This window comes from Arachis ipaensis, chromosome B02, assembly GCF_000816755.2.
Source record: "Arachis ipaensis cultivar K30076 chromosome B02, Araip1.1, whole genome shotgun sequence".
NCBI lineage: Eukaryota > Viridiplantae > Streptophyta > Magnoliopsida > Fabales > Fabaceae > Arachis > Arachis ipaensis.
In genome coordinates this window covers 78,853,385-78,864,624 of record NC_029786.2, presented here as the reverse complement: position 1 = coordinate 78,864,624, position 11,240 = coordinate 78,853,385, and the positions used below count along the sequence as shown (strand labels likewise).

At 37.9% G+C, this 11,240-nt stretch overlaps 3 protein-coding genes across 7 annotated transcripts; 2 read left to right on the top strand and 1 right to left on the bottom strand.

Moving 5' to 3' along the window:
- On the top strand, window positions 2,587-3,285 carry LOC107627428. Its single transcript, XM_016330261.2, has 2 exons — window positions 2,587-2,864; window positions 3,007-3,285. The coding sequence occupies exons 1-2, from the start codon at window positions 2,766-2,768 to the stop codon at window positions 3,283-3,285; spliced, it is 378 nt and encodes a 125-aa protein (XP_016185747.1). The 5' UTR covers window positions 2,587-2,765.
- Window positions 3,295-6,250, top strand: LOC107627426 (protein FAR1-RELATED SEQUENCE 5-like). Of its 2 annotated transcripts, none has more exons than XM_021116001.1 (2): window positions 3,295-5,527; window positions 5,701-6,250. In XM_021116001.1, exon 1 carries the CDS (start codon window positions 4,220-4,222, stop codon window positions 5,192-5,194), a length of 975 nt encoding a protein of 324 aa, XP_020971660.1. In that variant the 5' UTR covers window positions 3,295-4,219; the 3' UTR covers window positions 5,195-5,527; window positions 5,701-6,250. Both variants share the same exon structure in this region, with proteins under 2 accessions (XP_020971660.1, XP_020971661.1).
- On the bottom strand, window positions 6,600-10,640 carry LOC107625500. Of its 4 annotated transcripts, none has more exons than XM_021115997.1 (9): window positions 10,354-10,640; window positions 9,944-10,240; window positions 9,742-9,839; window positions 9,313-9,657; window positions 9,040-9,178; window positions 8,811-8,935; window positions 7,978-8,053; window positions 7,815-7,844; window positions 6,600-7,033 (listed from the first exon to the last, which is right to left on the bottom strand). In XM_021115997.1, the coding sequence occupies exons 2-9, from the start codon at window positions 10,160-10,162 to the stop codon at window positions 6,962-6,964; spliced, it is 1,104 nt and encodes a 367-aa protein (XP_020971656.1). In that variant the 5' UTR covers window positions 10,163-10,240; window positions 10,354-10,640; the 3' UTR covers window positions 6,600-6,961. The 4 variants fall into 4 exon arrangements, with proteins under 4 accessions (XP_020971656.1, XP_020971657.1, XP_020971658.1 ...); XM_021115998.1 differs by having other exon boundaries at window positions 10,417-10,640; XM_021115999.1 differs by lacking the exon at window positions 10,354-10,640 and having other exon boundaries at window positions 9,944-10,311.

Sequence of the window (11,240 nt, the reverse complement as noted above, 5' to 3'; positions counted from 1 at the left end):
ACGGGGAAAAGCATTGTGTGATTGTGGGTCATTGGGACAAACAATGGCGTGTGTAAAGCTCGCGGGTGTGCGGATCGATGGTGGTAACAAATGAATAGAAGCGGATCATAGTTAACGAGAGACCGTCTGTAGATGTGGGATGTTAGATTCTTTGATTGATGCCGGTGAGGAAAGCTTTCTAGGATCTAAATCCGTCCCGTTCTTTTTGGTAAGTTTTGTTGTTTTCGTTATGCATAGTAGGTTGGGGCTTTGATTTAATTTTGGTAGAATGAAAGATTGTGGATTGCCTGTTGTGGATTTTGTAGTTGTTACTTTATGGGTATGCATTTGCTGTGGGTGCGGTGCGTGGATTCAATGTAGGTACATATTTAAGGTTGTTCAGCTTCGTTTAATCGTTGGCGAAGTATTTAGAGAAGTAGGATCCCTATATTTTGGTGTAGTAATGAAGCTTCTGAAGAAGGGCTAAGATGAATGCTGGTTTCGTTAATGTTAGCAGCCGTTTTAAAGTTAGGGAAGTGCAAGGTATTTGTTTAGAAAAGCAAAAACCAGGTTGTTGGGCAATATTTTAGTGAATTAGGAAATGTAAGTATCGAAAGTCTAATCAAAGTGAATGTTAATAGTGAAGTGAGTTAAGTTTGAGTATTAACAATTGAGATAATTTGAGGCTTGAATGGTAAGCACTGTAGTCTTTGTTTCTCTGTATTGAGCTTTGATATATTGTAATAATGAAGGTTGATAGGGTGTGCATTTGATCCAGTTGGAGTGGTGAACCTGATGTCATACACTTGTAACCAACGACTAAAGGATAGGTAATGTCTAGCAATTGAGTTACTTTTTAAAGACAAGGGATTATTTTGAGAAGATTGGATTTCATATTCATTGAATTGTGTTTTATTTTTCTTGCATTGATGCATTGTGTAGTGTCCACTGTGTAATTCTTTATCTATTGGTTTTGCACAAATTATGCACATAGATGATCTATATGGCATATCTAATTTATGGTCCATACAGGTGCTTTATACTCATGCTTATGAGGCACAACAAAGAGAGTATGCTTTGAAGGGTCATAGAGATTTCTATTTCATGACCTTGAATGGAAGTGAGGTATGAATCACGCCTCTATCTGCTTATTACTATTCTATTGTAGTTTTTGTGATAGTAGTTGTTGTACTTTGTTAATCACTCGTGATTAGTTTGTTAGGTGATAGATGCAAGTGCAAAAGGAAACTTGGGCTGTTTCATTTATCATAGTTGTGATCCTAATTATCGAACAAAAAAGGTGAATATACATGCTGGTTTGTTGTCGTTGTTTTATTTTATTATTTTAAACATTGCTGCATATTTGAACTGCTTCTTTTATTGGTGGTATTTAGTTGGAGCTAATTTATATATGTTACCATATATATTTGTTGGAAATATGAATGTTGCATGCATATGAGTATATAGATGTATGTTAAAGTAGTGCACTTATCTTGTAAGATTGAACGTTGATGTATGATTTTTAATATGGTAGTCTGAAATGGCATTTTTTGTATATTAGTGTTTAGAGCAGGAAGTGTATAAATTTGTTGTTGTTTCACATTATTTGTTGACTGGCCATTTGTGATCTCTTTTCTGCGCAGTGGTCAGTGAATGGAAAAATTTGTATTGAACTCTTTGCATTGAGGGATATTAAGCAAGTGGGGTTGCAACCTTTACTTATTCCTTTTATATGTTGATATTCCTTTGTTTATTTTACTTGATCCTGCATTTTTGTGTTATGTACCTGTATGGCAGTACCCATTAGTGGCCAACTAGCTTTCCCACCTCTTTTTTGGGTCCCCTTAATTTTGTGAAAAAGATTTAATTTCTACCTTAAATATTATGAACTCTTAAGCTAAAAGGCAATAAAATTGTTGAATAATTATTTAGTAGAATAATATATTTTTACACCAACATGTATGAAGAGAGATGTGATTATTTGATTTGAATGTTTGTTACTGTGCCATTTATTTTCTATCTCTCCTACACAATTATAAAAAATGTTAAATTACTCTGTTGATCCATATAGTTTCACAAAATTTTCAATTAGGCCCCTATACTTTTTTTCCTTTTAATTGGGTCCCTACACCAATTTTTTTTTTCAATTAGGTCCTTGTTGGTAGTAATTAGCTTAATTGTATAGGGACTCAAGTAATTAAAAAAAATTGGTGTAAGGACTCAAATAAAGAGAAAAATGTAGAGACTCAATTTTAAAAAAATTGGTGCAAGGACTCAATTAAAAGGAAAAAAAGTATAGAGACCTAATTAAACATTTTGCAAAACTATAGGGACCAACAGAGTAATTAAACCTATAAAAAAGAATTGAATTTTTCAGTTTAAGTTATACTTCTCATAGATTATTCAATTAGTGAGTAATAACTAATTTTTGTATTATATTGTACCTTGTATTAGTAATAAGCTTAGTAGGCAACATGACCAAAATATAAAATGTGAAGAGAACACCTTTAAAATAACACAGTTTAAATGAATATACTTTTACATGTTAATTAAAAGAAAAACATTGTCTAGTACGGTTTGGGTTTTAGAAATATAAAAATATTAATGTTAATTTTTATGTTATCTAATATTAATTTTTCTCCCACTGTTGAAAGTTGCTGGACCTGTGAGTGTGTGTATGTATTTGCTTGTTGATGGAAAATTCCATTGGTTATCTTCCTTATCAGTTAGAGTTGAGAGCAGAACAGGCACGGATCTGAAGAGAGGGAAGAAGGAGCGTTTGGGAGATGGTGTCATGTAGCAGAGTGGTTAATGAAATGGGATGCGGTAGTGGTGATGATCCGGATTCGGCCGGTGAAATGCCCAAAATGGCAGGCGACGACGAGGTACGAATTATGTTGAATTAAACAGCACGGTGTTGGGTATGAATGTGGGGGAAAAATTTTTCTAAGAGTTTCTTTTGAGTTAGTGAGTATTTTTGAGTTTATGTGAAAGATATTTAACATGTGAGCTTGTGAATTCATGCAGGAAAAAATGCTTGACATAGGAATGGAGGAGGATGAGTTTGAGGGTTTTCGATATAACCAGAGTGAATTCATTGCCAACACGAAATCTGATGCATTACCGGTTACTGCGGCGGATGTACTTAAGATGGAGTTTAATAGTCCAGTGGAAGCCACTATTTTCTATGAAGAGTATAGTAGGGTGAAGGGTTTTGCGATACGACAAGGAAAGAAGTTGAAAAATAAGAATGGTGATTTTGTTCATTACACATATCTATGTAACAGACAAGGGTTCAGATTTTGAGTTTATGTGAAAGATATTTAACATGTGAGCTTGTGAATTCATGCAGGAAAAAATGCTTGACATAGGAATGGAGGAGGATGAGTTTGAGGGTTTTCGATATAACCAGAGTGAATTCATTGCCAACACGAAATCTGATGCATTACCGGTTACTGCGGCGGATGTACTTAAGATGGAGTTTAATAGTCCAGTGGAAGCCACTATTTTCTATGAAGAGTATAGTAGGGTGAAGGGTTTTGCGATACGACAAGGAAAGAAGTTGAAAAATAAGAATGGTGATTTTGTTCGTTACACGTATCTGTGTAATAGACAAGGGTTCAGAGACAAGAAGTGGCTAGAAAAGGTGGATCAGAAGAGGGAGCACAAGGTGGTGACTCGTTGTGGATGTCCTGTGGAGATGCGTATTAAGCCTAAAGGGGACAGTGGGAGATGGTTTGTGTCTCGTTTTGTGGAGGAACATGACCATGAGCTCCTGCCTATGAAGTATGTGGACTATCTACCTACTCACCGTAAGATCTCTGATGTTGATATTGCACACATGGATAATATGAGGCAAGTTGGGATATCAATTCCAAAGATCTATGAGTCTATTGCTGTACAGGCAGGTGGTTTTAATTTTGTTCCATTTACTAAGCGAGATATGTACAACGATGTTAGGCGGCAAAGGGCAATGAAGAATGGTGACGTGAATGCTGCGTTGAGGGTTTTGGAGGGTGTGGCCCGAACGGACGAGAAATTGTATTGGAGGTACGAGGTTGGTGAAGGGCAGCACATGTGCGATCTATTTTGGAGTGATGGGTGAAGCCAGGATGATTATAAGGTATTTGGAGATGTACTAGCATTCGATGCAACTTATGGGCGGAACAAGTACAATATCCCAGTTATTGTTTTTTCTGGGATTAATCATCACAACCAGACCTGTGTGTTTGCAACTGCGATGGTATCATGCGAATCAATAGCATCATATGTATGGGTTTTAAGAAAATTACTGGAATGCATGGGGGGTAAAGCACCGACAGCGGTGATAACTGATGGCGATCGATCAATGCGCGTAGCTATTCAGGAAGTATTTTCCAATGCTCACCACTGCTTATGCGCTTGGCACCTCCTGAAAAATGCGACGGTTAATGTGTGTAAACCCCGGTTCACATCATTGTTTAGACATTGCATGCTTGCCGATATTGAGGTTGCAGAGTTTGAAATGCTTTGGGATGCCATGCTAGAGGAGTTTGGGGTTAGGGAGTTAGAGTGGGTTAAGGAAATATACGAGAAGAAGTCTTCATGGGCAACTGCTTATATACGGGGACGGTTTTATGTTGGGCTCCGCACAATATCTCGGTGTGAGTCGTTGCATGCAAAGTTAGGGAGATTTGTGGAAAGGCGATACGGCATACTTGAGTTTGTAACCAATTTTCAACGATGTGTGGACTTCCTGAGGGACAATAAAGAAGAGCTTGACTTCCGATCATCGTACGGGACGCCGGTCCTTCAAACCCAGTTTCTGGAGTTAGAAAAGTCAGGGGCAATAAACTTCACACGGGAAATTTTCTCAAGATATCGTGAGTCGCTTAAAAGGTGTGTTTGGGTCACTATATTGGAGTGCATTAAACGTGAAGATAGGTGTGTGTATGTGACACAAAAGCATAGAAGACCTGATTCACGATGGAATGTGGTACATATGAGAAGGAAAGAGGAGTTTGTTTGCAATTGCCTGAGGATGGAGTCATTTGGTTTGCCATGTGTTCACATACTAGCAGTTTTGGTTAGGTTAGATTTTGATTCCCTTCCTAAGAATCTAGTGTTGCCGCGGTGGTCCAAAGCGGCGAAGGAGGATCTTTGTTATGAACGGTTAAGTAGCCAATACGGTGATGCAGGTGTTTTGTATCGGAGTAGAGGCACTGCAAGCGATTAGCAAAAGTTGCATGTATTAGGGAGGAGGACTTCAGGCAATATTTAGCCAAGGTTGTGGAGGATACTTATTTGCTTGAAAAAAAATGGACTAGGTGGTGCGGTTGCTGGGACCAGAATTAGCAACATTGGAGGGGTTAGGGATCCTGTTAGTGTTCGGACTAAAGGCACAGGACGTGGCAATGAACCTCTTGGGTCTAGGGGTATCAAGCGGCTTAAGTGCAGCACATGCGGGTGTCTCGGTCATCGAAGGACCCGCTGTCCCAATGCTCCACCGACATCAGCACTGTCAACCCAGGACGAGGGTGCGAAAATATTATCACCAAATGTTGACATGGTAAGCACGACAATCATGCTTCACTTTGGACATATGTTTCTCTAGTGTGGATGTGTGCTGTTATGAATGTTTAGCCAATATTGCAGATACATGTATAAGATTTGGTGGTACCGGACGATGTGTGAAACTAACAATATGATAACAATAATGTGGGTGTTCATAATGGTTTGCAGGGTCCCTAAATCTAAGAACAAGGGATAAGTATGCGGTGGTGATTGTTGAAGCAGTTTGGATCCATGCATATGTGGTTATTCACAAGTGGTCGTTCAGTCTGGGTCGCCAACAGGGCAAAGATGTGTTATTGGTCATGGTGATGTCCTCGGATGTATGGGGATTGAATTGTGTTTAGTATATATTGTTCCTGAAATTTTAATTAGAATTGTTAGCCTTTTAATGACAGAGGTTTATGTGGTTGAGTTGATCGTATGATATGGTAATTTTAATACCACTATGAAAGGAATATACGGTAATTTTAATACATTATATGTTGCAGTGGTTTATTCGGTTATGTTATTTTTTCCCCATGCTATGTTTATATCAGTACCACCTATCCAGAAGGCAGGGAGAAATTCAGGTTAGAGACACATTTCTCTGTCCATTTCACTGAGGATACTAGTGAGCTGAAATAGTCCAAGGCTCTTGATAGGACATACCTTTGTTCTAGCTGCAAAGTTCCTCTCACCAACACAATGTCAGTTGTGGCCCTTAGTTCATGTGGGCAAGTATTTAGCAAGATATGCGCTGATAGATTCATGGCCGTTGATAAGGTCTGTTTTGTTTGCAACAAACCATGTAAATAGAGAAGTTTGATCTACTTGGAGAAAGGGGGTAGTGGTTTCGATTATCATGGGGATCCTTGTTGTGTACTTTGTTTTTGTTTTTGTGTTTTGTTTTCCAAGTATCAAACCATGATAATTTTAAAGAGCATCTCGTTTCATTAATCTTTGGTGCTCGAAAATGTCAAATGTAGTTGGGTTGGTCTTATAGTTGTTCAATAATTCCCCTCTGAAGAAAGGTGTGAACCATTTCACACGCTGTACAGTTAGGCACGTTTGGTTGAAAAGTTCACTTGTTTGGAAAAAACTAGACTAGCTATAGAGTAGTATGATAAATCATGCCACGTTCACATACAACTTACATCCATACATGCGAAATCTGCGGCTTTGTGCCCAATGTTACTATGCTCGTACATAAACTGCCTGTAGTAATCCTAAATCCAAAATAGAGGCAAGCTAGTTACTGACATCACAAGAACTAAGAACTGAAGCCTAATGTCACTGACAACATTAGCATATTCCTGAGTGGTAGAATGGAATGCTTTCGACATCTATATTCAAAATACATCCAGAAGGCAAAAAATACAAGTCGCATGGTTATCAAAATAGAGAGGGATCAAAGGGGACGACTTTACTCGGTGCAATCCATGAGATCACGCTAAAGCAGCTCGGCTTTAACATCTATGAAGCATGCATGTTCATTTGCATCACAGCTAGCAATGCTAGTAGCCAGTGACGGACCTAGAAAATTTTAGGAGTGGGGGCAAAAATATATATAATAAAATAAGTTTTGTTGAACATTATTAATTATATGGAGATATAAAAATTAAAAAGAGTTAGTAAACACGTTCATTCTTAAAATACTATTCATTATATATTAATTTATAAAAAAATATTTTTTATTTTTAAAACTTGAACTTAAAATATTTTATTTAAATTATAGATAACTTGTTATTCTAACTAATTTTTTTATATATATTTAATAATAAAAGACTGAATCAATTGGCTCGAGAATAAAAATAAAATATATAAAGTCATGAAGAGAATAAAATATTATATCAATACCTAAATTATAATTGTTTGAATTAAAATTTGTAATTGATAATATCAAAAAGAGAAACAATGAAATTGGAAGATACATAGAGTCATGGAGAGCTATATAAAAAAAAGAGAGAGAATTTGAAATTTACCTTTTAATGAAGAGAAGATGACCACTAGACAAAGAATAGAAAAAAAATGTTAAAAATATAAAAAATGATAAAATGGTTTAAGGGAATAAAGTAGTGACGGCACAAGAACTAAATTTAAATAGGTTAAATAATAGTCAAAATAATACAAAAATAAAAAAATAAATTAAAGATTTTGGCCAATTGAATTTAATTTATTTGTAGTGGGGTCATTTAAAATCTAAAATGGGGCACATTATATATAACTATTTTTTTTAAAATTAAAAACATTGTGGGGGCAAATGCCCCCTCATTGTTGTTAATGGGTCCGTCCCTGCTAGTAGCAGTCCTCATCCTGACAGCTTTCGAGTGGATCTGCGTAACGATAGTTACACAGGATTATGGACATTTGAAGTAAAATAATCACAAAGGAATTAGATGGAGAAACAATTTTTAGTTGTAGTTACTAGAAGCTACAATTTAATCAAGGGCATTGTAGGAAACTCACCATGGGAGCAAAAATTCGAGTGGAAAATCCTCCTTCCTGCTGCAGCCAGTACAGTAGCCACGTAGATGACTCCTTGCTGCAGCAGTAAATCGTGCAGCATTGTGTCAACACGTTAGCATGACGAAGATTATCAAAAAACATAGGTGGGGAGAAAATAGCTGAGCCAACAAAAGCACAACCTTATCCGTCAAATAAACATGCATAAGTTTTTGGTTCACACTAGGTATGTTGCATAGTTTTCCTCTAAATAACTCAGAAATTGGGTTTAGGTTTCTGCTCTTTCGTAGAGTGGAAGATGCTTTGTGTTTACCTTTCTCGAGTTGTATACAGATATACTAAAAAGCAATACGAAATATATAAAGAAACTTTAGGAAATTTAAAAGTGCATAAGACCTAAGGCAACATTACAAGAAAATATAGTTTATATATCATTTAAAAAAGATATCAGTTAATGATACAATATAATTTAAAACAGCAAAATGCTGGTCAAGTGACAAAACAAATATAGAAAAATAAGAGAACAATAAAATAATTATGAGAATAACATTTATGTGTACCTAAGGTTGTGTGATAAATGATCATTTGACCTTCAAACTCTGATCACACTGCTTTTTTATAATTATATTTCTTTTATCTTCTAACCCCAATAATTATTAAAGAATATTTATGCAATAAAATAAAAATCATTGCAGATTAAATAAATTACTAAAGAAAAACAACCAAATACTTAACAAATTGGGACAAAAAAAATTTTATTTTCCTACATCGCATACATGGTTATGCTATTGATCATTCTACTCATTATGCGAGTAGATTAAAGTAAATTGAGTTACTTATCCACTACTTTTGGAATGGCTTTAGGATACTGGAAGGAACCCCAATTAGAAAGGTCTGGATTTGTATGTCTGAAGTTAGCAATATTCCTATCCACGGAGAAGATTTTACCGAGGACATGGCACTGGTAGAGGAAAAAAATAATTACATTTACGGCAGGCAGGCAAAAGCATTAATCAACAGGGTAAAGTAACAGAGTATGAAGGTAGTCGTGAAGAAATTACTTACTATGCGCCGCATGTTAGCCTCTCGACGGACAATACTCTCAGGAATTTTGCTTACGTCTAGGACGTACAATCTTGCACCCTTGACATCTAACAACAGCATATAGCACGTATCAATGGCCTCCCAAACAGGCACATAGACGATAGACCTACATTATACAAGGTGAAAATATTTTTCTGATTAACAATAATAGTTCATTTGAGGGATAAGTAACTACACAAAATGGTAATAATGGAATGAAATCCCTAATAGGATTTGAGGGATACATATCATACGTGTTCCAGTTGGTTTGTCTCATGCATCCACTTCGGCTGGTAATGTTGGGCAAGCTCACTTACTAGGGTGTCAAGCAGAATATCCGTTGCAAAGTTAGTTGACATATACCAGGAACACGGAGTCTTGCTCTTTCGTGCTCGAACTGACGCCATCAGACATGCCGCGTTAATTATCTGCAACCACGCCGAACGTTGATTATCTATAAACACGGTGGTTGAAGGTACAAAGTTTGCTTTCAGATAGCAGTTTGGGTGACTTACATCAAGACAAGGGGTCTCTGGGGGTGACAGTGACATGAATAGTGCCCGAGGTAAGTCGAAGAATGAATACTTAAACAAGATCTCCCTGAAATATCATCTGAACTACTTAGTCAAAATTGAGGAAGTGGGACATTAGTACACAACAGAATACTTGTGTTAGGTGCCTAACTCAAGTGGAAGTTCTTTACCGAAAATGTATGCTGCTAACTTGCACTCCTGCAACGAGAGTTCCATACTGTGAAATGGCCTGAACACCATTTCGTATGTCTGCGAGACTCAAAGAGTTAGAGTTACATAGGGTATAGATTGATGTCAGCATAAGTGACATAATTCAATAACAGTGTCTTTGTTCCAGGAAGCAAGGCACCTCCCTTTGGGATTTTGGGTTCGGCGGGATCAATAGCGTTGTTGTTGCGATGACCATGCCCACGGCCTCGCGTGGCCTGCCTAAGGACATTCCTCTTTGGACGACTTTGAGTAACGGAATCCTGCATCAGCACCTGCATGTTGCGAGTCATTGAGGATGTTGGGCGGCCTAAACATGTCATCTCAATGCGCTCCAGTTTCGGCAGCTTAGGAGGTTTGGCCATACCTGGAGTCGACGTGAATAGGTCACAGAGTTTAGTGGTGCTGTCAAAGTTGGATCATGATGGGAGGCTCGTAATGTCCTGTTATATTGAAATATGTTTAAACTCTTACCAACACATGAAATCACCTTCGGAGCACATCCCGTGTTGTAGGATGACCATCATGTTATTTAGAATCAAGAACTACAACGTACCTTGTTATAAGTCGACGAAGGAATTTGAGATCTCCTGCCAGGCCCGGGCCCCTGCCCAGTTCCCTTTGACAAATCAACAGCCCAGTGTGGCTGGGTATTCATTTGTTGACTGAGGAGAGTGGCCCCTGTGATATATCTTGGTGTCGATCTCATTTCATCAATGAGAAGGTCATCCTCGTCACACGGCGAGTCAGGGACGAAAAGGTCAAATTGGGAAGCCTCTGTATTTGGGCTTTGCTGTATGCCTTTGCCCTTCTCCGATGGTGGCCTCAGATGGGTGAACAGACCTCTTTGTTGGCTGATGTTATGGGCCTCAGTGTGATTGAAAACAGTGGCATGACCTCTGAGGAGGACTTCCTCTTGGTGCTGTCCTCCGGCGCCTGTGGCATATATGGCTTAGGAACCATAACAATGCTACCGCTTCGGTCATGCTACCTCTGAGCCAGGTCCAGAATCTGAAGCAAATACCCGTCGAAGGTGGCTGTCCTCTTCTCAATGATGGCCAATCTAGACTCAATGTCGGCAAGCTTTTCATTGGAACCCTACGTTGACAAAGCACACCACAAGAATAAGAAAAAATTCATTATAATAAACAAGTAAGAGTGACAAACTCAACAACTGAATCATGCATTAACATTTCCAACTAACAAATGGGTCTTGTATCTTGCGACGGAGGTGACACAGCTTCCGAAAGAGAGAAGGGGTGATGGTCTAGGGCTTCCTGGGTCTGGGAAATCAATCGTATCCTGTGGTGCTCGAAATAATATTTTATATGGGATTTCTTTTTACTTTTGCTGTAAAATTGCCGATTATACCCTTACATACATGGTTACCGGACAATTTTCCCGATCTAAATAAAGCAGGTTTTCCATGAAGAAGATTTGGCT